Source organism: Chrysochloris asiatica, unplaced genomic scaffold (genome assembly GCF_000296735.1).
Source record: "Chrysochloris asiatica unplaced genomic scaffold, ChrAsi1.0 scaffold00700, whole genome shotgun sequence".
In the NCBI taxonomy this organism is placed as follows: Eukaryota; Metazoa; Chordata; class Mammalia; order Afrosoricida; family Chrysochloridae; genus Chrysochloris; species Chrysochloris asiatica.
Genome location: NW_006409218.1, coordinates 74,268 through 96,429, shown reverse-complemented (window position 1 = coordinate 96,429; position 22,162 = coordinate 74,268). Strand labels below are relative to the sequence as shown.

Sequence of the window (22,162 nt, the reverse complement as noted above, 5' to 3'; positions counted from 1 at the left end):
AAAATTTTCTAGAATTCTCTATTTTTCTAGAAAGAACAATAATTAGTAAATAAAAATAATTTTGTATACAGTATTAAAGTATCTGATGTTGTTGTTAGGTGCCATTGCGTTGGCACTGACTCAGAGAGACCCTAGGTACAACAGAACGAAACGCTACCTGGTCCTGGGGTAACCTCACAATTGCGGCCATGCTTGAGTCCATTGTTGCTGCCACTTTGCCAATTCTGGGTGCAAAAATGATTTGAAAAAAGTCTTCAATCAATGAGCAGGACTACAAAATATATGATGAAGCACCAATAAGTAAAACAGTTTACTTTTAGAACAAGAATCAATAGATGGATCAATGTTACAGATTATAACACCAAAAACAAATTCTGTACAAAATAAAAAGAGCATCATAATCCAGTGAAGAAAGAAGGAATTGTTTAATAAATGGTCCTTTATTGGTTAGTTAATTACTTTTTTCGATTTGTTTTAAAATTTGCATGCCTCACTCACTCAGACATTATATTATAAACATAATATGTATATATTTTCATAGCCTGAATTTTTGTATATAGCACTTTAATTCAACTAGAATTAATTTTAGGATGTTGTGAAGTGAGAATTAAAATTTGATTTATTATGAATAGCAAGTAACTACAGAAGCATTTGCAAATTCATTCTTCCCTTACTCATTTCACATGCTTTTTTTAATTATTATATATACTTTGTATTTTTTTGTTTTGCACCAAATCTCATCATTATTCATCCTTTGCCTCAACTATGAAATCACAAATTTTGTCTTCTAATTTAATTTGGTACAAAATATATGTAAGACTTGCAATCTTTGGACTTTAATGAAACTGATCTGTATACTTGACAGATCAAGAGCATCATAAATATGGCTAGAAAAAAAAATAAGGTAAACAATTATGGAATAAAAAAAGCAGATCAAGGGTGTATGCTATTTTATAATAATTGCAGCTTCAAAATCTTGGATACCAATTTCCTGGCAAATACTCAAAATCCATTCAGAAGGGATTTGTCCTGAAGGGTGTAAAGCAGGTTTGAAAAACTCTTCAATCATAGAGCAAGCCTACAAATGCCAACTAAAAACTGACAGACACTAGATATGCTTGGGAGATAAAACACTACGTACATAAACAGCCTTTCCTAAATTCCTCAGTAGTTTTCTTTCATCTCTTTTTTTGTTGTTGTTACTCTTGATCAGTTAACAATTTGCACAATGAATGTGCTATCTTCTGTGGGTCAAAAACAAGTAAATACTATGGTGATTTTTCCATTTGTGTGTGCTGGAAACTGACGCCTTGTACTTTATGCTAGATCCAGAGCTCTGGTTTTGTTCCATGAGTGCAGGTTCTCTGAGTTTTCAATCCCTCCCCCATGGAGTCTTTCCTGCCTGACTGTCTCTGTTGTCCACCAAAACAGGAACTAAGATATTGACTTTTGTACATTCAGTTTCATTTTTGGCAATTTCCAATTTTCCTAGATTTATGCTTCATACATTCCATATTCTGATTGTTATTGAACATGTACAGCTGTTTCTATTCATTTTGAGTTGTGCTTTATCATCAGATGAAGGTCCTGAAAGCTTTACTCCATTTGTTTCACCACAGTCAGCATAATTTGAGAAAGCAGTTCTTTCTCAGTCACATTTTGAGTGTCTTTCAGCACAAGGGGCTCATCTTCTTACACGATATCTGATAATATTCTGGAGCTATTAATAATGCTTTCAACTTCCAATACTATATCCCACAGTGTTCTGCTGCTATTCATAAGGTTTTCAGTGACTAAACACTCTAAAGTAGTCTGCCTTTCCTTCCTAGTCTGTCTTAGTCTGGAACCTCAGCTGGTACCCTCATTGGTGACCCTGCTGGTACTTAAACTACCAGTGTTATAGTTTCCAGCATCACAGCAATATGCAAACTATGACAGTACAACAAACTGACAGACAAGTGGTGGAAGACAAGCAATTAGAATGATAAATAAGTTGCAGTTAATTAAGTGTCCAGTGTCTTATGAATGTAGGTAAGTACTATTTAGTTTAGGATGAGAAAAACTCAATTTGATTTAAAAGAAATCCTCATAGGGGATATGAAATTAAAAGCAAGGATTTAGTAGGCTTGAAGTAGAAAGACAGAAGAAAAGGACACATTATGAGCAAGTTCACTGAGTCAAGTCTAAAAAAGTACACAGAGGAAGAGTGAGATGATTTGCATGCACAAGTGGACAGAGCTGAGAGGAAGAAGGCTAGAGGAGGTAAGACACAGGCAGAGTGTTGAGTATGTGCAATACCAAAACATAGAAAAGAGATTCGGCTTTCAAAATGAGAGGCAATAAGAAATTTTTGAGCATGAAAATATAATTTTTCCCCATTTATTCAACAAATACTTGTTGAGTACTCCGAAGGGTCAGACACTACTGAAGCAGTTATGAATACAATAATGAATGAAATAGAGAAAGTTCCTCCCTTTTGAAATACATATGTTAATGGTGATGGTAGAGTAGAAATGATGGATTATACATCCATAAGCATATAGTAAATTGAGGACTGATTAGTGGTATTCAGTTATTGGGGATGGGGAGCCAGGTTGACCAGAAAAGAGAGAAGAAAAAGTTCATTATTTCAAAATGCCAAAATAGTAATGGTAACGGAGTTCTAGAGTGGCACAGTAGGTTGAGCACTGGACTGTAAGCTGCAAGGTTGGCAGTTCAAACCCACCAGTTACTCCTCAGAAACCCTATACAAGTTTGCTATGATTTAGAAGCAACTCAACAGCACTTTGCAACAAAACTAAACCGTAATATGAAAGGTTTTTCAATGATGGTTTTAAGACCATGGGGACAGATTCATTTCAAAGAACGATGAAGTTCATGACTCTAGCTGAAGTCACCACACTTTTTCATCTATTTTTCACAAAACCCTAATTATTTTTCATAAATGATGTCATCTAATAAGTGGTTAGATGAGTCTGGTGAAAATGATTTAGAAGTTAGATCAGTCTTAGAATCAGCAAAATGATTAGCAGACTTTAGTGAGGGTCATTTGCTTTACACAGAATTTTTTTGAACGTCTTTAATTATTACCAAATGGTTTCTCTGCTTTTCAGAGTGAATCTCCCCACAGAAATGCACTGAGTCAATTCAAGAAAATCCCTTTAGAATTGACTGGAAAATACACTTTGCACTGTAATTATAGCCACTGACCTATTAGTAGATATCAAGAGTTACATTATTTAAATACCAAATGTTTCAGAGAACAAGATTTATATTCAGAAATTCTGTCAGTTCTTACAACATAAGGCAAGTAAAAAGTTGTTGCAAGTACTTTTCAGAGAAATCCAGGTAAGAGAAATATTCTAAGAGAAATATTCTAATTTGTTTTTACATTTAATATTCACATTCATAAATATGAAGCAGCTCTGGTAGCTTAGTGGTTATGAGTCAGGCTGCTAATCTTAAAATCAGCAGTTTGAAACTACCAGAAGTTCCGTGTGATAAAGATGAGGATTTCTGTTTCTGTAAAGATTTACAGCCTCAGAAACTCGATACACGGTCACTTTGAGTCTATGGCATTTAACCACCATCCATCGTCACCATAAATATTTTTCAAATTTTATTATTCTAATGGTTCTTAGATTTGAACTCATTAGCTGCTTTTGAGTTTTTTTCTAAATTGAAGACTGGGAGCTTGCATGAGTCATAATATTGCAATTCATCCTTACTTTTTCTGATTATAAGGTGGAATTTTAAAACATGTATATAACTTGTTGTTGCTGTTGTTAAGCACTGTTAAGTCGATTCCAACCCATAGCGACCCTGTATAGAGCAGCAAATATTTCCACTAAATAATTAAGGCCTGTGTATTTCAAGTTATTTCTCATTTAGCTGAATAAGTAGATGTTGTTGTTGTTGCTAAGTGCGTTTGAGTTTGTTTTTACTCATAGAAACCTTGTGTATAACAGAACTAAACACTGAGTGGTCCTGCACCAGTTCTTTCATTTGAGCCCACTGTTGCTGCTACTGTGTCAATCCATCTTGTTGGAGGTTTTTCTTTTGTTTTGTTGACTCTCCACTTTACCAAGCATGATGTTCTATTGATTGGATGATTTATTCAATATTTTAAAATAAACAAGTAAGTAAAATGTTTTTCTAGTGTCTTCCTTTTGATGATTTTGGAAAGTGAATTTCAATATTGTTGTGGTTGTTAAGTGCCATCAAGCTAGTCCCAACTCATAGCAACCCTCTATAGGGTTTCCAAGGAGCAGCTGGTGAATTTCAACCAATGACTTTGAGACTCAAACCAACTTGTGGTCAAATGCTTACCTTATAATACCACACTTATAGAACAATAAAATCCATTTTCACCATAAAATTTACTTGATTAGCACTTCAGTTGAGATGCCTTACTACTATCACTAGATAAATACAGAGATAATATTTTAAAACAAAACAAAATTTGTTCTAAAAAATACTCAGAATATTTACTTTTTTTTTCATTTTAAAAGTCTTAGAAACTTATACCTCTAAAGTATATAGGCAAACTTACTTTAATTTATCAACATTACAGAATATTGTGTTAAATTCAGCAAATTTTATACTTTTCAAGGAAACAGAAATATAGTAGTTAAGATTTCAGAACATAATTAAAGCAATCAGTATCATTAAATTGTGCACTTGAAAAATTTGTAATTGCAGTGTTGTGTGACATGTGTTTTCATAACTATTTTAAAAAGTCAATTCGAACAATAAAAATACACCTAAATTTTTTTGAATAGAATTCTAAATGATTTCTTCTGTAGACACCTCTGCAAATTTAATAATTTCAATTTGCAAGGCTACAGAGATCACTAGTATTATTGGTAGGATACTGAAAAGAAATTCACTTATCCAAAGTGATCAAGGTAAAGTTAGATTTGAATCAATTCTGCCTTTTTTACCATAGACTTTTGCAACTCCCTTCACAGAAGTGTAACTCACAGTTAATCCCCTAATGCTTATGATCTAATAAATAAATTGCACATACACATATACAAATCAATGCAGTTTAAACACAAGCAATTTTAGTTTATGCTGGGTGTACAGCATATGCTTAAGGCTCAGAAAATGAGATCATATGTTCTGGGTTATTTAATTCAAACTTTATTTAGTAGTTTTAAAAAAGACAAAAGGCATGGAGGATGCATCCTACATCCTCTGACTTCACAAGTGGAAAGAAGAATCAAACTCCATAGGAGTCCAAGGCCAATTCCTAAGAGGCTGAGATCACACATATCTCCAACTTCCAACCTCCTTTACCTTATTCTGACACTAACTTTTCCTCCAAGGGCATTCTACTGGATTCAGTAATAGTGTAATTCAGTAATCAGAATTGCTACAAAGAACTCATAGACAATACTCACATTTATGAGGTTTATTAGGGAATTTGTTGTTAAGTGCTGTCAATAGGTTTTGACTCATACTACTCTGTATAGGGATTCTGAGGAACACTTTGTGGGTTTGAACTGCTGACTGTGGTTCACAGTTCATTGCTGATCCTACAGTGGCACAGGAGCAGAAAAGCTCAAAACAAAGGGTTTTTTTCAACCAGGATAACTTCTATCAGCCATATTTTGGCATACCTCTCTGGTCCTAGGCTTCTCAGCCTCCCAATCCCTTAGGCTTCTTTCCTACTCTATAGCTCTTTGTTGTTGTTGTTAAGTGCCATCGAGTCAGTTCTGACCCATAGCGACCCTGTATAGGGTTTCCGAGGTTGTAAATCTTTATGGGAGCAGAACGCCTCATCTTTCTCCTGAAGAGCGGCTGGTAGTTTCGAACTGCTGGCCTTAAGGTTTGCAGTTCGATTCGTAACCACTACACTACAAGAGCTCTTTAGTGCTGCCAAATTCCCAAATGGCATGCCACTCCACCATAAACTTCAGACCAAAGGCACTTGACTCTAGGTTCATGGGTGAGAAAATTTAGCTTCCTATTAAGTACCCGTTGTTGTTGCTGCTGCTGTTAAGCAACATCAAGTCATTTTCAATTCCAAATATCACTATTTAGGGCATTCTAGAAGGGGCTGGTGAGCTTGAATGACTGACCTTGCAGTTCAAGCCTACCTTGCAGTCCAGCACATTAACCACAGGCACCCAACTCCATAAGCAAGCCTCAAGCCTAAAGATACACAGTTTACTTGCCAGGTAGCCCACTACTCTGTCTCACAGCACTTTGTTCTGCTTCTGTCTCTCTTTGCCATCACAGCTATCTCCTGGATTGAGGAGACTCCATGAGCAGGATCTCAGGATCCAAAGGACAAGCTCCAGTCCAGGCTCTTATTTCTTGATTGTAGTGAGATTCCTATTGCTGCTTTTGAGATAGCTTGTCTTAAACCTAGCAGGATGACAAAATTAAATAATGCCCTCATTGAAGGCACTAGAATAATGCTTTCAATCCTATTAACAATTACTGATAACTGCCTCCTTTCTCATCAGCATCTTCCCTACTATCTCTTACTCAGAACTATCAGGAAAATAGGGAATACACACAATTTACATGGTTCTACTTAGTTGTTTTGTGCAGTTGCAAAGACTATTGCTAGAAGAACCATATTAAACATTTCACTACACTGCAGTAGAATTATCTGTAAACTTGCCTTAAATAAAAGATTAAAAGGATATAAATATTTGCTCACAACACAAATGTCTATATTTGGAACAATAATCTATAAAAATAGTAGTATAGGGAAAGTCAGTGTTTATGGAAATGAGTGAGTATATCACTTTGTTGGCTGAGGGTGTTTAAAAATGGGTGAACACAGTAAGAAGTTCAGGTGTTTTTGATGAATGTAGGGAAAAAATGACTGGTATGGGTAAGATTACAAACAAATTGAATGTCATCCTAAATAATTTGAATTTGTTATACACAAATAACCTTGCAGTTCAAACTAACTTTGCAGTCCAGTGTATTAAACCACATGGAGTCATGCTGTGGCACTGTGAGTTAATGCACTGAACTGCAAAGTCAATTTGAACTGCTATGGGTCGGAACAATGAAATATTCTATATGTACATAAAGATCACATCTATTTGTTAGAAAAAAACTGCAGAAACCCAGTACTATAGCCTTTGACCACCCTTCAGGTCATGTCTGCACTGGAACTAACTCTTATGGCCCAATTTTCAGTCAAGAAGTAGATAGGTATATAGCAGGAACAACACTAGCAAGGTGTGCTCACCAAGGGATGGTCATCATTCAAGATCAAAAGGGTAACACGTACCTAAGGGCAAAGTAGAGAAGGAATAGGAAAGTGGATGGAATGGAAATAAGCACAAGGTAGAAGTGCGACAACTGTTGTTGCATGGAGGGAATAGCAATTATTGAGATGAAACAAATTGTATGATTTGTCATATGTAAAATTGATCTTTTCTGTAAACCTTCACTCAGTTCACAATAAAAACCTAAAACGAATTTGAATCTAGTTTAGAGACAGTACTGAAGTCTTCTTGACAGCAAAGCTTTCCTTCTAGAAATGTTACAAAGTAGTGACCACTGAATGCCAAAAATAAAGTGATCTGAAAATGAACAGGAGAATATGACCTCATATAAATACTCAAACAATGGTAATCTTCTATCTGATAAATGACAGAAATCTCTAAGGAATGAACTGGAAAGGATATATAATGGATGCTTATAAATTCTCATAATATGATCATCATTATTATAATATGATCACCAACTTTCATAATATTAGAATAGATGACTAGAAAAAGGAAAATACAATTTTTATCACAATTAATCTCAGAAAATGTTCTCCATCAAAGAAAAATCAGTAAGAAGGCATACAAACATATGATATATACCAATTAACTCATTAAGGAAATAAATGCATTTTTATTTCCTTAGCTTTCCAAAAAATTAAAAAAAAATTTCTGTTATGGTGCTGTTGGATGAGCACTTTACTGCTAATCACAAGGTCGGTAGTTCAAAACCACAAGTTGCCCAGGAAACACTGTACAAGGTTGTTATGAGTTGCATCTGACTCAATAACACTCAACAACACTTAGTGACCTTTGTGAACTGTTTAAATTATAAATTTAACACATCTCTACTAAGCTATGTTTAAACATTCACCCCACTGACATAGTATATAAAAATATTTGCTCAGTGGAAAAAATATTTGTATATAGAAACAAAGATTTTAAACGCACTTTAAGGATCAACAATACAAAAAATGACATTGGAACATTTGTGAACACTCAATCAAGGATTCCCTATAATTGTTCACAACTGTCCTATAAACCCATAAATACAATCCTTTTCACTGCAAGAATTTCCCTGGAATTATCAAAATATTCCTGTCAATCTTGTACTTTACTAATTGAAGTCACATAAGATGACTATTTATAAGAACTAATGTTTCCTAGAAATATTTGTGCCTGTGTTTCAGTGATAGCAAAGGAAGCTTGAAGAAGTGGTTTTACACCCTGTTGTCTAAGTGGAATTCAAAGAGAAAACAAAGCACACTCAAAATTGGAATCTTCTCTACATAATTCTCATCTCAACAGAGAAAGAAGACATGAGTAAGGACAATCTATCCTTGACAACTGAGTTTATCCTCATAGGATTTACAGATCACCCAGAGCTGAAGACACTTCTGTTTGTGGTGTTCTTTGCCATCTATCTCATCACCATGGTGGGGAATCTTGGCTTGGTGGCATTGATTTTCATGGAGCGCCGTCTTCACACACCAATGTACATATTTCTGGGTAACCTAGCTCTCATGGATTCCTGTTGTTCCTGTACGATTACCCCCAAGATGTTACAGAACTTGTTTTCTGAGGACAGAATGATTTCTCTCCATGAGTGCATGGCACAATTTTATTTTTTCTGTTTTGCTGAAACTACAGACTGCTTTCTTCTGGCAGCAATGGCCTATGACCGCTATGTGGCAATATGCAGGCCATTGCAGTACCATACCATGATGTCGAAGCAACTCTGCATTCAGATGAACATAGGGGCCTACATAGCTGGAAACCTACACTCCATGATTCATGTATTATTTCTACTAAGATTAACTTTTTGTGGATCTCATCAAATCAATCACTTCTTTTGTGATATTCTTCCACTATTCAGACTGTCCTGTGTTGACCCTTATATCAATGAACTGATGGTACTTATTTTTTCTGGGTCAGTTCAAATCTTCACTATAACAGTAGTCTTAATCTCTTATATTTGCATCCTTTTCACTATTTTCAAAATGAAATCCAAAGAGGGAAGAGGCAAAGCTTTATCTACCTGTTCATCTCACTTTCTTTCTATCTCAATATTCTATGGCTCTCTTCTCATTATGTACATTCGGCCACGTTCAGACACTGTAGGTGATAATGATATAGTCATTGCAATTTTTTACACTCTAGTAATTCCATTATTAAATCCTTTTATCTATAGCCTAAGAAATAAGGAAATAATAAAAGTTTTGAAAAGAATTATTAACAAGTGGAAACCTCATAACATTCTGAAACAGATATCATCACCTGTGACAAATTGATCTTAAGTAGATAAACTGTTTTTCAATGTTAAGGGTACTGAAAAGTGGAAAATGATCCCTTTGTAAATAAAATATTAAATCACTAAATCATGATGATTTTAATTCAAATAATGCATCAATGGTTAGATAAATTAAGAAAGAAGGGATTCTGTTAAAATATATTTCAAAAACTAACCACTAAGTTATCTTAGGAATGAATTAATGTTTACACCCAATATCCAAACTGTGGTTGAATAAAATTAACTACACAGTCAACAATTGCTAGGAATGAAGTTGATATATAAAGGTAAACTCCCTTTAGCATTCTTGGCATATTTATGGAATCCCTAGGAATAATCATACAAGTCACACATATTTCAAGTTCTCACATATTAGTTACTTAAGCCATATCATCTATCAGAAACAAACTGTGCAGGAAAGCATCACAATGGTGGACTAGGCAGTAAGGCTATACAGGCTATCTACAACAAAGATACAGAAAACCAAAAGAAATAGATGCAGATGATAGCCTTGGAACCCTGAACTTCAGACCAAGGGAATAGTGATATGGACTGAATGCTTACTGGGATAAGACATCAAACAGACACAGCGAAAAAAGGAAACAGACTGGTGACTTGTGCTGTCTGACCAGATACAGTGAAGTTATCTCAAGAGTTTGTGAGCAGCTTCAGAAAGAAGACAACATATTGGAATTACAGAAACATACTGGCAACTGGTAAGGCGCTCTGGAAGCTTAGTGGTTACGAACCAGGCTGCGAACTGCAAAGTTAGCAGTTCGGAACTACCAACTGTTCCGCAGGAGAAAGATGAGGCTTTCTGACCCCCCTAAAGATTTACAGCCTCGGAAACCCTGTACAGGGTCGCTATGAGTGGACAGAAATAAACGTATAATTTCTTTCTTGTTCCCAACACTTCTCTGGTGTCCAGAGGCATGCCTCTCTCACAATCTCTGTAAAGCTGCCATTCTCCCAGTGGTTGGAACCTCATGGAGGTGAGCACCACAGTTATGAGCCCCATCAAAGTGAATGGGGAGCTATCTGCATCAAGCCCAGAATCTGGATTCAGCTCTATAAACCTGTAGAGCTGGCCTCCACTAGCCCTAACTAGAAATGAATAGAAGGGGTTGGGGGAGAGTGGCAGGGAAGGAGATGGGTGTTTTGTGCCAGCTGACCAGGTGCAGCATGACTATCTTGATCTTTTGTGGGTGGTTGTGAAGGAAAGAGGGTGATTTTTGATGTTGAAGCATACACTTATCTGTGAAAAGAAAGATGCAAACATTTTTCTTGACCACATTACCCTCATGACCAGAGGCATGGCTGGCTCCAACCTGCATAAATTACCAGAGAAGTTCACCACAAAGTAAATAGGGATCTGGTAAGACCAACCACAGCACCTGTAATCAGGTATGGTCTCCTCCAGATCTGTCTAGTCTTGGAGTATCAGGATGTTTGACCCACAGCTGCACTCTGGGAAAGAACTGCCCTGATCCTTCAGCTTCTTTGGGATCTGTATGAACTACTTCAGGATTTGGTACCCAGAACAGAAAACATTTAGTCCTACAAGAATTCCATCTAGAATTAGAGCACCACTGTCTCATCCCTCGACTACCATCACATGAGGCCTTTGGCTTACAGGAAACCTATTTTCTCCTTTCTGTGCCTGATGCTGCTCTGTATTTTCTTTCATTGTTTTAGTTTGCTTGCTCTGCCTTACTTTTATTTCTCTTCTTTCCCTATCTTTTGAATTTTATCCTATCTTCACTTTCATTTTTATTTTTTTTTCTGCTTATCTTTCCCAATTGCTGCTTCTTTCTTTTTTCTGCTTATTTTTTCTTTATTACTCTCTAATCTCTTTTCCTTTTACTAATGTCTTTTTTAATTGTATTTACTTATCTTTATTTCATTTTTATTTTCTCTCCTATTTTTTTCCTCCATACCTTTTACAATTTTTTTCCTTTCCCACTTTTCTCTTTTTAGTTTTCATATATTTTTCTGTTGTCTGCTTTTTTTTTTTCACTACAAATTTCTCTCTCTCTCTCTCTTTTTTTTTTTTTTTTTTGCTGTTGTTTGTTTGTTTTTCTTCTCTCTTTTGTGCATGGCTTCCCTTTCTTTCTTCACCTGACAGGCTAAAGCAACCATGACATATAACCCAGCCACAAACATGCCCTCTATAATGACATCACCCAGGCAACAGACAATACCAGGTGCTATACATCTGATCAATTACAGCAACCAACATAAACCAGGCCCAAACTAAACTGAGCTGCACAAATGATGAACAGAGAATTGTGCATGTGATTCCATTCCTTAATCACACCTATCAGGAGGCAGTTGGTAAGTGCCTAATATTATACCAATATACAATCATTAATTTAATATACCAACAACACAACAACAATATCTAGGAAGTAACAGACCATTTCTAGTCACATAAATAAACAAGATAGAGTGGCTCAAACAAATTATTATTGAGGAAAAAAGACATTGGAACCACCTGAAAAATAATTCAAGATAATGATATTTAGGTACCACCAAATGATTGAGAAAAAGGTTGAGGAAATAAGGAAAAATTCAGGAAAATACCACAGAAACAAATAAATAAAACAGATAAAGTATTAGAGACAAGTAATTAATACTAAGATTTCAGAAACAAAAATGCATTAAAAGAGCAAAGGAGCATGTTTGAATCAATGGAAGTCCAAATTAGTGAGCTTTGAAGATAAATCCCTTAATACTAGTAATCTACAAGAACAATCAGAAACAAAACAAAAATCCAAAGGAAACTTAAGATTCATGTGGGACAATACAAAGAGAAATAATGGATGATTGGAGTGGCAGCACAAAAAGAGACAAAGAGCAGTATAAAAAAGATAGTTTAAGAGGTGTTGGATGAAAACATCCCTAACATCATTAAAGATGAGAAGACAAACATTCAGGATGATTCCAAAAGAAAAACATGAAGACATATCATAACCAATCTCTCCAAAATGAAAGACAAGGAAAGAATCCTGAGAGCAACTCAGGAAAAATTGCAAATTACCTACAAAGTGGAACCAATAAGTTTAAGCTCTGATTTCTCAGAAGAAGCCACACATGCAAGAAATACAAATGGGAAGACATATAAAAACTCTGAAAGAAAAAGCTACCAACCAAGACTCATATACCCCAATAAAATGTCCCTCAAATATTTGTGAAATTAGAACGTTTCTGGCTAAACAAAAATTAAATGAATATATAAAAGCCAGACCAAGTTTACAAAACAAACAAACAAACAAACAAACAAAAAAACAGAGTCCTTTTGGACTTAGAACAAACAGTATCAGACAACAAGTTGATACTGACATACACAGCAACACCACAGCAACACCGTCCAAATATCAATAAAAATTTAGAAGCATCCAAAGTAAAACAAACCTATAAGCTTGAAGATTGGGGACAAAAGATACCAATTTATAATGAAGATAACTACAAAACAAAAAGAGGGAATGCAGTTAAAGAGCTTCCAATATTTGTTTGGATGTCTTAGCCATATGCAACATATGGGAATTAAAGTCATACAAATTAGCAAAGAGACCTGGTGTGGTGTTGTGGGTTAATGCTCTAGACTGTAAGGTTGGCTTGAACAGCAAGATTGGTGGTTCAAGCCCACCAGCTACTCCTTGGAGACTCCATACAGTGTTGTTATGAGTCCGAACTGATTCGATGACACATAGCAACAACACCAAATACAAGTTAGCCAAGAAGAAGTAAAACCCTCTCTATTTGCAAATGATATAAACCTATACATAGAAAATCCCAAAAATTTAGCAAGAAAATGACGGGAACTCATTGAAAGATTCATCAAAATGGCAGGGTACAAGATCAATATACAAAACTCATTTGGATTCCTTGGCACTAATAAAAAAAACAGTTCTGAAAAGGATACCAGGGAAAGAATACCTTTTATAGTAGCAACCCAAAAGATTAAATACTTAGGAATAAATTTAACCAGAAGGGGTTAAAAAGGCCTATACAAGGAAAACTACAAATCTCTACCATAAGAAATCACAAAAAGACTGACAAAAGTGGAAGAATGTGCCATGCTCATGGATAGGAAAACTTAACACTGTGAAAACATCAGCATTACTTCAGGTAATCTTTAGATATAAAGCAACCCCAATACTGATTCTAAGCTTTGGGTAGTGTTGATATTTTTTCACAATGTTAAGTCTTCCTATCCATTGACATATTTGTATATCTCTTTTGGTTTCTTGTTGTAGTGGTACCATAAGATACGCACTGGTCTGCTAACCACAAGGTGGGAGATACAAAAACACCAATTGCTCCGTGGAAAATCTATGCAGGGTCACTAAGAGTTGAAACAAACTCTATGTCACTTAACAACAACTGTCCAAAGCTATCTACCAATGCAATACAATACCAATCTAGAATCTGTCAATCTTTAAAGAAATAGAAAACTGATCACTAAATTTATATAGAAAGGAAAGCGACCTCAGATATGTAAAGTATTGCTTAAGAAGAAGAATTAAGCTGGAGGCCTCTCATTCCCTGATGTCAAAATGTACTATACACCCACAGGGTTCAAAACATCCTGGAGTCCTCTTTCCTGCTCAGCTCCACTATGGATCATGGTCCCAAGAAACATCTTAAGCATGTGGCTGCCCCCAAGCATTGGATGCTGGATAAACTGACTGGTGTGTTTGCTCCATGCCCATCCACTGGCCCAAACAAACTGAGAGAATGCCTCCCACTGATCATTTTCTTAAGGAACAGACTTAATTATGCCCTGACAGGAGATGAAGTTAAAAAGATCTGTATGCGGCGGTTCATTAAGATTGATGGCAAACTCCGAACTGATATATCATAGCCTGCTGGTTTGATGGATGTTATCAGCATTATCAAAACCGGAGAACATTTCCGTCTGGTCTATGACACCAAGAGTCGATTTACTGTTCATCGTATTACACCTGAGGAGATGAAGTACAATTTGTGCAAAGTAAGAAAGATCTTTGTGGGCACAAAAGGAATCCCTCATCTGGTGACCCACGATGCTCGTGCCATAAGCTACCCTGATCCCCTCATCAAGGTGAATACCATTCATATTGATTTGGAGGCTGGAAAGATTACTGATTTCATCAAGTTTGACACTGGTAACCTGTGTATGGTGACTGGAGGTGCCAACTTGGGAAGAATTGGTGTAATCACTAACAGAGAGGGACATCGTGGCTCTTTTGATGTGGTTCATGTGAAAGACGCCAATGGCAACAGCTTTGCCACCCTACTTTCCACCATTTTTGTTATTGGAAAGGGCAACAAACCATGGATTTCTCTTCCCCGAGGAAAAGGTATCCGCCTTACCATTGCTGAACAAATATTTACATAATTAAAGATATTAAACACAAAAAAAACCTACCCCCCCAAAAAAAAAAAAAATCCTGGTACTAGTACAAATAAAGATATATATATCAAAGGAAGAGAATTAAGAAACCAGTGGTAATAAATCCATCCACATATCGTCAGTTGATCTTTGACAAACATCCAAAACATATTGTTGTGTCTTGAATTTACTTGATATGCCTTTTCTAACCAAAGTCTTCTTAATTCCCATCAAGTGATTGGGTGGGACCATGAAAATAAAGTATATAGGACTTTAAGGCTGGTATTGGTTAGTTTTGCCTCCAGCTAGGTTTAAAAGCAGCCATCTCAGAAACATAAACAGAAGATCCCAGGACCAGCAAGGAGGAAGAGCATAAATGGAGTCAAGAGGTGAAGGTATGTCAATAAAATGTCAAGAGTTGAAGGCATGGTGTGACAAGAGATAACAGCAGAGATGGTAGCATAGCGAGACAGAACAGCTTTCAGCTCTAGGACTTTGGACTGAATAAAGCTGAATGCCTACAGGAGGGAGACTGGCTTAAAGAATGTGCCCTTTAAGAATTCACAGACTGGCTAAAATAATTGTGTAACACTTGCTTGAGAATGGCAGAATTCAAGGAAACCATTTGGCTGAGAGACTAAAGACAAGAGTGCTCATGAGAAATCTATACATGGACCAAGAGGTGTTCAAACAGAACATGAGAACACTGAATGGTTTAAAATTAAGAATAGTGTGTGACAGAGTTGTTTTCTTTCAACCAGTATGCTAAGCAAATAATCTGAGAAGCAGGGTTATATAAAGATAAACATGGCATCAGTGTTGGAGGAAGACTCATTAACAACCTGCCATATGCAGATGATAAAACCTTGCTTACTGAAAGTGAAGGAGACTTAAAATACTTACTGATGAGTATCAAAGGGCACAACCTTTGTTATGGATTACATCTCAATGTAAAGGGAAAAAAAATCCTCACCACTGGACTAATAAACAACATTCTTATCAATGGAGAAAAGATTGAAGTTGTCAAGGACTTCATTCTTTTTGAATCAATCATCAACACTCATGGAAGCATTCAAGAAATCAAATGATGTATTGCAATAGACAAATCTACTGCACAAGACCATTTTACAGTACTGAAGAGCAAAGATGTCACTTTGAAGACTAAGGTGAGCCTGACCCAAGCCATGATTCTTTCAATAACCTCATGTTGTTGTTGTTAAGTGCCTTTGAGTCGGTTCCAACCCATAGCGACCCTGTACAGGGTTTCCGAGGGTGTAAATCTTTACGGGAGTAGAAAGCCTCATCTTTCTCCCGCGGAGCGGCTGGTAGTTTCGAACCGCTGACCTTAAGGTTCGCAGCCCGATTCGTAATCTCATATATAGGCGAAATCTGGATAGTGAATAAGGAACACTGTAGAACAATTGATACATTTGAGTTATGGTGTTGGAGGTGGTGGTGGGTGGTGGTTATGTGCCGTGGAGTCAGTTCCGACTCATAGCGACCCTGTACATGGTTTCCGAGGCTGTAAATCTTTACGGGAGCCGAAAGCCTCATCTTTCTCCCACGGAACAGCTGATAGTTTCCAACTGCTAACCTTGCGGTTTGCAAGCATGATTCGTAACCACTACGCTACCAGAGTTCCTTGGTGTTAGAAAGTACCATGAGCTGCCAAAAGAACAAACAAATCTGTTTTGGAAGAAGTACAGCCAGAGTGCTCCTTGGAGGCCAGGAAGGCCAGACTTTGTCTCTCATACTTCAGACATATTTTCAGGAGGGAGCAGTCACTGGAGAAGGATATCATGTTTGGTAAGGTGGAGGGTCAGAGAAAAGAAGAAGAACCCCAATGAGATGGATTGGCCAAGTGGCAACATCGGTGGGCTCATCTCTTTGCTCTGGACTACCAAAGCCTTGGTCTCCTCTTTTTCTTTCCTAAAAGTACGAGCTGGAAGATAGGGGAAAAGAAGCAATTGAGCAATATAGTCTCCTGGTTGGAAGATCCAGGGAACCATGGAGCTGAGCACCATCTGAATCTCTCCTTCTAAATCTGAATCTACTATGCCAGGGGACACTTGAATTCCTAGTAAATTTAAGCAGCTTTTCCCCAATATAAGCCCTGAAGTTTCTAATGGCAGAGGTCCCCATATTCCTGTTGGTATTTTAATAGGTTTCACCCCTTCTTTTAAAAGAATCCTTTCCCTAGTTGGGAGATCTAATCCTGTACTTCCTGGAGTTCTGGTTGTGAGGGAGCTCACACTCCTCCTGGGGTAAACGCCTGAATTGCATATGCTCCCATTTTTGGATGGGGCCAGGGCTGATGCTGCTTGAATTTTCCCTGCAGGAAGGTACCATTTTTATAAAATTTAGAACTGCACTGACCTGCTCAATGATTTCCTTTGTTACATTTAGGACAAAGTCTGGCCCTTTGTCTACTGGAAGAGCAGGGACTCCCTGACAACAGTCTCTCTGAAAGTGACTTGTTTTGCCACTCTGAAAAAATTTACCCTCTTGAGCGCCCCTCTTTGGATTGTGCATATGTGTGTTCATGGCATGAACAAAGAGGGCTGTCTTGTGGCCTTCTGTGTCTACATCCTGGCTGATTTATATATCGCCTTAGATCCTTAGAGTTTTGTACTGGTGCTAGAGTCTTTTTATAGCCAGCATTAGCATTTTCATAAGCAAGAGTTCCAAGGAGCATTTCTGCTACTTGATCATGAGGGATCTGCCATTTAATCGCCTCTTGGAGTCTGTCAACAAAGGAAGTATAGGGTTCATTTGGCCCTTGCCAAATGAAAGACTTTCTTGATAAAAAACTCATTAGGCCATCCTCCAGGACTGTGGCCCAAGCACATTTGGCACAGAGTGCCATTTACTGATAAACTTAATGGGGTAGGATCAGCTGCTTTACCAAATCAGTATAAGGGCCATTGCCCAAAAGCATCTCCTCTGGGATAGATGGGTTAGCATTTGGCCCTATTTGGTAGTGTTTGCTCATGACAATATTCCTCATAGTTAATGTTCCAGGTCAAATATTGACTGCCACTAAATCAGGTTCTTACCAGATATGCAGATGATACAACCTTGCTTGCTGAAAGTGAAGAGGACCTAAAACATTTACTGATGAAGATAGATCTAAGAGCACAACCTTCAGTATGGATTACATCTCAATGTAAGAATACAAAAATCCTTACCACTGGACCAATAAACAACATTCTTATCAACGGAGAAAAGATTGAAGTTGTCAAGGACTTCATTCTTCTTGGATTAACTATCAACACTCACTGAAGCAGCAGTCAAGAAATCAAACGATGTATTACATTAGGCAAATCTGCTGGGCAAGACCTTTTTAAAGTGTTGAAGAGCAAAGATATCAGCTTGAGGACTAAGGTGCGCCTAACCCAAGCCACAGTATTTTCAATAACCTCATATGGATGCGAAAGCTGGACAGTGAATAAGGAAGACCATAGAAGAATTGATGGATTTGAGTTATGGTGTTGAAGGAGAATATTGAAAGTGCCATGGGCTACCAAAAGAACCAATAGATCCGTTTTGGAAGAAATGTAGACAGAGTGCTCCTTGGAAGCCAAGATGGCCAAACTTTGTCTCTCATACTTCAAACATATTGTCAGGAGGGAACAGTCACTGGAGAAGGATATCATGTTTGGTAAGATGGAGCGTCAGAGAAAAAGAGGAAGACCCCGAACGAAATGGATTGGCCAGGTGGTGGTATCGGCATAGATGAACACAAGTGTGTCAACAATATTGAGGTTGGCCCAGGATCGGGCAGTGTTTCATTCTTCTGTGCATAGGTAGCTATGAGTCAGTGCTGACTTGATGGCATTTAACAACAACAAAAACCAGATATTTAATGTAAGTAAGGGAGGGAGTAAGTAGTGACTAAATACCATTTCTAGCAGACCTGAAGTAAAAGGACTCTGTGGCCCATTGTTCATTACACTGCTTTTCAGCTTTTTAAGCAAATTAAAGTCTAGGGGTTTGTGATCATAAATAAGGAGCTCTGGTAGCGTAGCGGTTACGAGTGAGGGTACCAACCTCAAAGTCAACAGTTCGAAACTACCAGCAGCTCTGCAGGAGAAAGATGAGACATTTTGCTCCAGTAAAGATTATAGCCTCGGAACCCTGTGCAGGGTCACTATGAGTTGGAATTGACTCCACTGTACTTAACAACAGCAAATGCTCATAAATAAACTTTCATGGATTAATAGGATCTGGACCCACTGCAATGGGATATGCATTTACATCAAGAAATTAACCAGCCTCAGAGGCTTGTTTGAAAGCCTTTTAAAGTGGGGTCTTGCAGCAAGGGGGCAGGGCTTCTGACCAAACAAACTCCTTATTAGCATTTAAAGTTTTTTTGGGTACGGACTGAGCAGCAGGCAGCAGAGGAGGCAGAGAGGATTCCCCTGCCCTTTTTTTCCTTAGCCCCAGTGTCGGGGTAGAGGGGGAGAAGCACTGTACCAACTCAAGACCAAGTAGAAAAGACTAAAACATCTATTTTCTCCCCTTTTTAATGAGCTTTTCTAAAGCTTTCTCCTATACGATTCCAGTTTTCTACATTGGAACAAGTGCAGCCAGAATGCTCCTTAAAGGCCAAGATGGCCAAACTTCGTCTCTCATACTTTGGACATATTGTCAGGAGGGACCAGTCGTTGGAGAAAGATATCATGTTTGGTAAGGTGGAGGGTCAGAGAAAAAGAGGAAGACCCCCAACGAGATGGATTGGCCAAGTGGCAGCATCGATGGACTCAAGCGTCACAACAATAGTGAGGTTGTCCCAGGATCGGGAAGTGTTTCATTCTGTTGTGCATAAGGTAGCTATGGGTGGGTACCGACTCAATTGCACCTAGCAACAACAACAAGCGTTCCCTCTTCAGGGAACCAAGGATTAAACCTGACAACCTCCTCAAGGAGAGCCTTTAAGGCTTGAGAGCTGACTTGAGCTCCCGCTTGCTTTAGCAAGTGCTTCAAAAAATCCACATATTGTTTTTCTACTGCTGAAAACTCCTGATACATTTTACATCTGAGGCATATAAAACGTATACTTATGTGTCGACACTTCATGTCCCTCAGACGGCTGCTGTCACTTTAGCTTTCCCTCTTTGGGGGATTCTGCTTCAGTCCCTGTTCCGGGGGCCACAAGTGCCAGTCCAGCTCACACCACCAGGGAGGCGGAGACAAACCCGCTTAGAAATAAAACACAGACACAAGTTAGGGATTAAGGGAGACCCCAAGACTCATGACCTCTAGGATCAAGAGTCCAGCAGGACTCATGATCTCTAGAACCAAGAGCCCCGAGACATGGCGGTACTCCATATTTAGTAGCCTCCAGCCTTTTCATCCCCTCAGGATGCCATACATCAGTGACATTAAGGGGGTCTTTTGACATTATACAGATTAAGGAAATGTTCTTAGGGGAGAGAAAAACAAGACTATAATTCAAGGATGCATGAGTGGGTTTCGAGAGAGAACAATGTAGGGTGCTGGTTATCACATCTGGTCATCGCATACCAATCCAGGTTTCAGTCATGGCAATAGCAATAAGGAGCAGCTTTCTACTTCCTTATGCCATGGCCCAGATGTAACTCCGTTCCTCCTGCATCTGTCCTTGGTGGTTTCCAACAGAATGGCATTGGATTCATTGTCAAAAGGAACATTTCAACATTTATCTTGAAATGCAATGTTGTCTGTAATAGAATAATATCCACATGCCTACAAAAAACACTTCTTAATATATGAATTGACATAGTGATTATAACAATTGGCTGAAACATAACAACAATTGTGAGAATGTTGCAGAACCAGGAAGTGTTTTCTTCTGTTGTGCTTAGTTTCTCTATGAATTGGAACCAACTTGACAATGCCTAATAACAGCATTGACTGGCACACCATGGTTCAGGTCACATGCTAACTTAAAAAAACAATCAAGGCTCGACTTTCAATATTGAAAGATTCTATGAGCAAAATATTGAATTATGTAAAAAGCATCAAAAGAAGATGGCAGGAATACACAGTGTCACTATACCAAAAAAGAAATTATCAATGTTCAACCATTTCAAAAGATAGCATATGATACTGAGCTGATGATACTAAAGGAAGACATCCAAGGTGCAATGAAGGCATTAACAAGATTTCCGAATTAATGGAATATGAACTGAAATCTTTCAATAAACTGATGTGGCATTGGAGGCACCTATTTATCTATACCAAGAAATGTGGAAGACAGCTATCTGGCCAACTCATTGGAAAATAACCATATTTGTGCCAATTCCAGACATGTGACCCAACAAAATGCAAAAATCATTGGAAAATATCATTAATATCACATGCAAATAAAATTTTGCTAAAGATAATTCAAAAATTGCTGCAACAATATATTGACAGGGGACTGCCAGTGGTTCAAGACAGATTTAGATGAGGACATGGAATGAGGGATATAGTGCTGATGTCAGAAGAATCTTGGTTGAAAGCAGAGAAAACCAAGAAGATATTTATTGATTACTGTGTTTTATTGATTACTCAACACCTTTTGATTGTGTGGATCTTGACAAGCTATATACAACATTGCAAAGAATAAGTATTCTGGAACAATTAATTGTGCTCATGAGGAACTGCTGGGGACAGCATATGCAGACCCTGGGTTGATTAGTAGCCCTGTGACATGGACATAAATCCAACCCCGTGGCCTTCCTCAGGACTGCGAGCCGTGGACCCTGAGGGCCAAGGAAATGACCTCCTGACGTCCCGGGTTCATTGGTTTTTGCGAACTCACTGGTTGGCTACCTCGGTATAATTTTCTTTGGTCCTAATATTGTTCATTCTATGCTTCTAACTCCAGTAATTGTAGCTTCTGAGAAAATGGTTTCTTTTACAATGCCTCTCTTAATGCCTCCACTGTGTTGGCAGTGCATGGAGTCCTGGGAACAAATCTTTCTGAGGAACAAGTGATAGCCACCTGAGATGGAAGTCAGAACTGCTCCTTATTTGATTATTCAGTTATGTTTGATATCCATGAACAATAATGGGTTTGAAACCCCTTTTTAGAGCTGAAGCAGTAAAAAGTTTCCTCAGATAATTCAGAAAGGCCAGAAACAGGTATATTGAGAATATGAGAAAAGGTGTTTAGAGAAAAACTACCCAAGGTTTGTAAATAAAGTATAATGGTAAATTCTGGGAATGTTGGATTAGAGGATAATAGTGGCAGCCCCATTAAACCGCCTCTGAATATAATCAGTTTAA

General features: G+C 37.7%; 1 protein-coding gene and 1 pseudogene across 1 annotated transcript; both read left to right on the top strand.

Annotated features, from left to right (window-relative positions):
• Positions 1–8,560: 8,560 nt before the first annotated feature.
• Positions 8,561–9,532, top strand: LOC102838342 (olfactory receptor 5K3-like). The gene has a single exon (XM_006877953.1). The coding sequence runs from the start codon at positions 8,561–8,563 to the stop codon at positions 9,530–9,532; it is 972 nt and encodes a 323-aa protein (XP_006878015.1).
• A 4,620-nt stretch (positions 9,533–14,152) lies between these two features.
• LOC102837961 lies at positions 14,153–14,914 on the top strand (annotated as a pseudogene).
• The last annotated feature ends 7,248 nt before the right edge of the window (positions 14,915–22,162 follow it).

What these genes read in the sequence shown, in the direction of transcription:
- LOC102838342 (XM_006877953.1), top strand. Translation starts at nt 8,561, where the DNA reads ATGAGTAAGGACAATCTATCCTTGACAACTGAGTTTATCCTCATAGGA.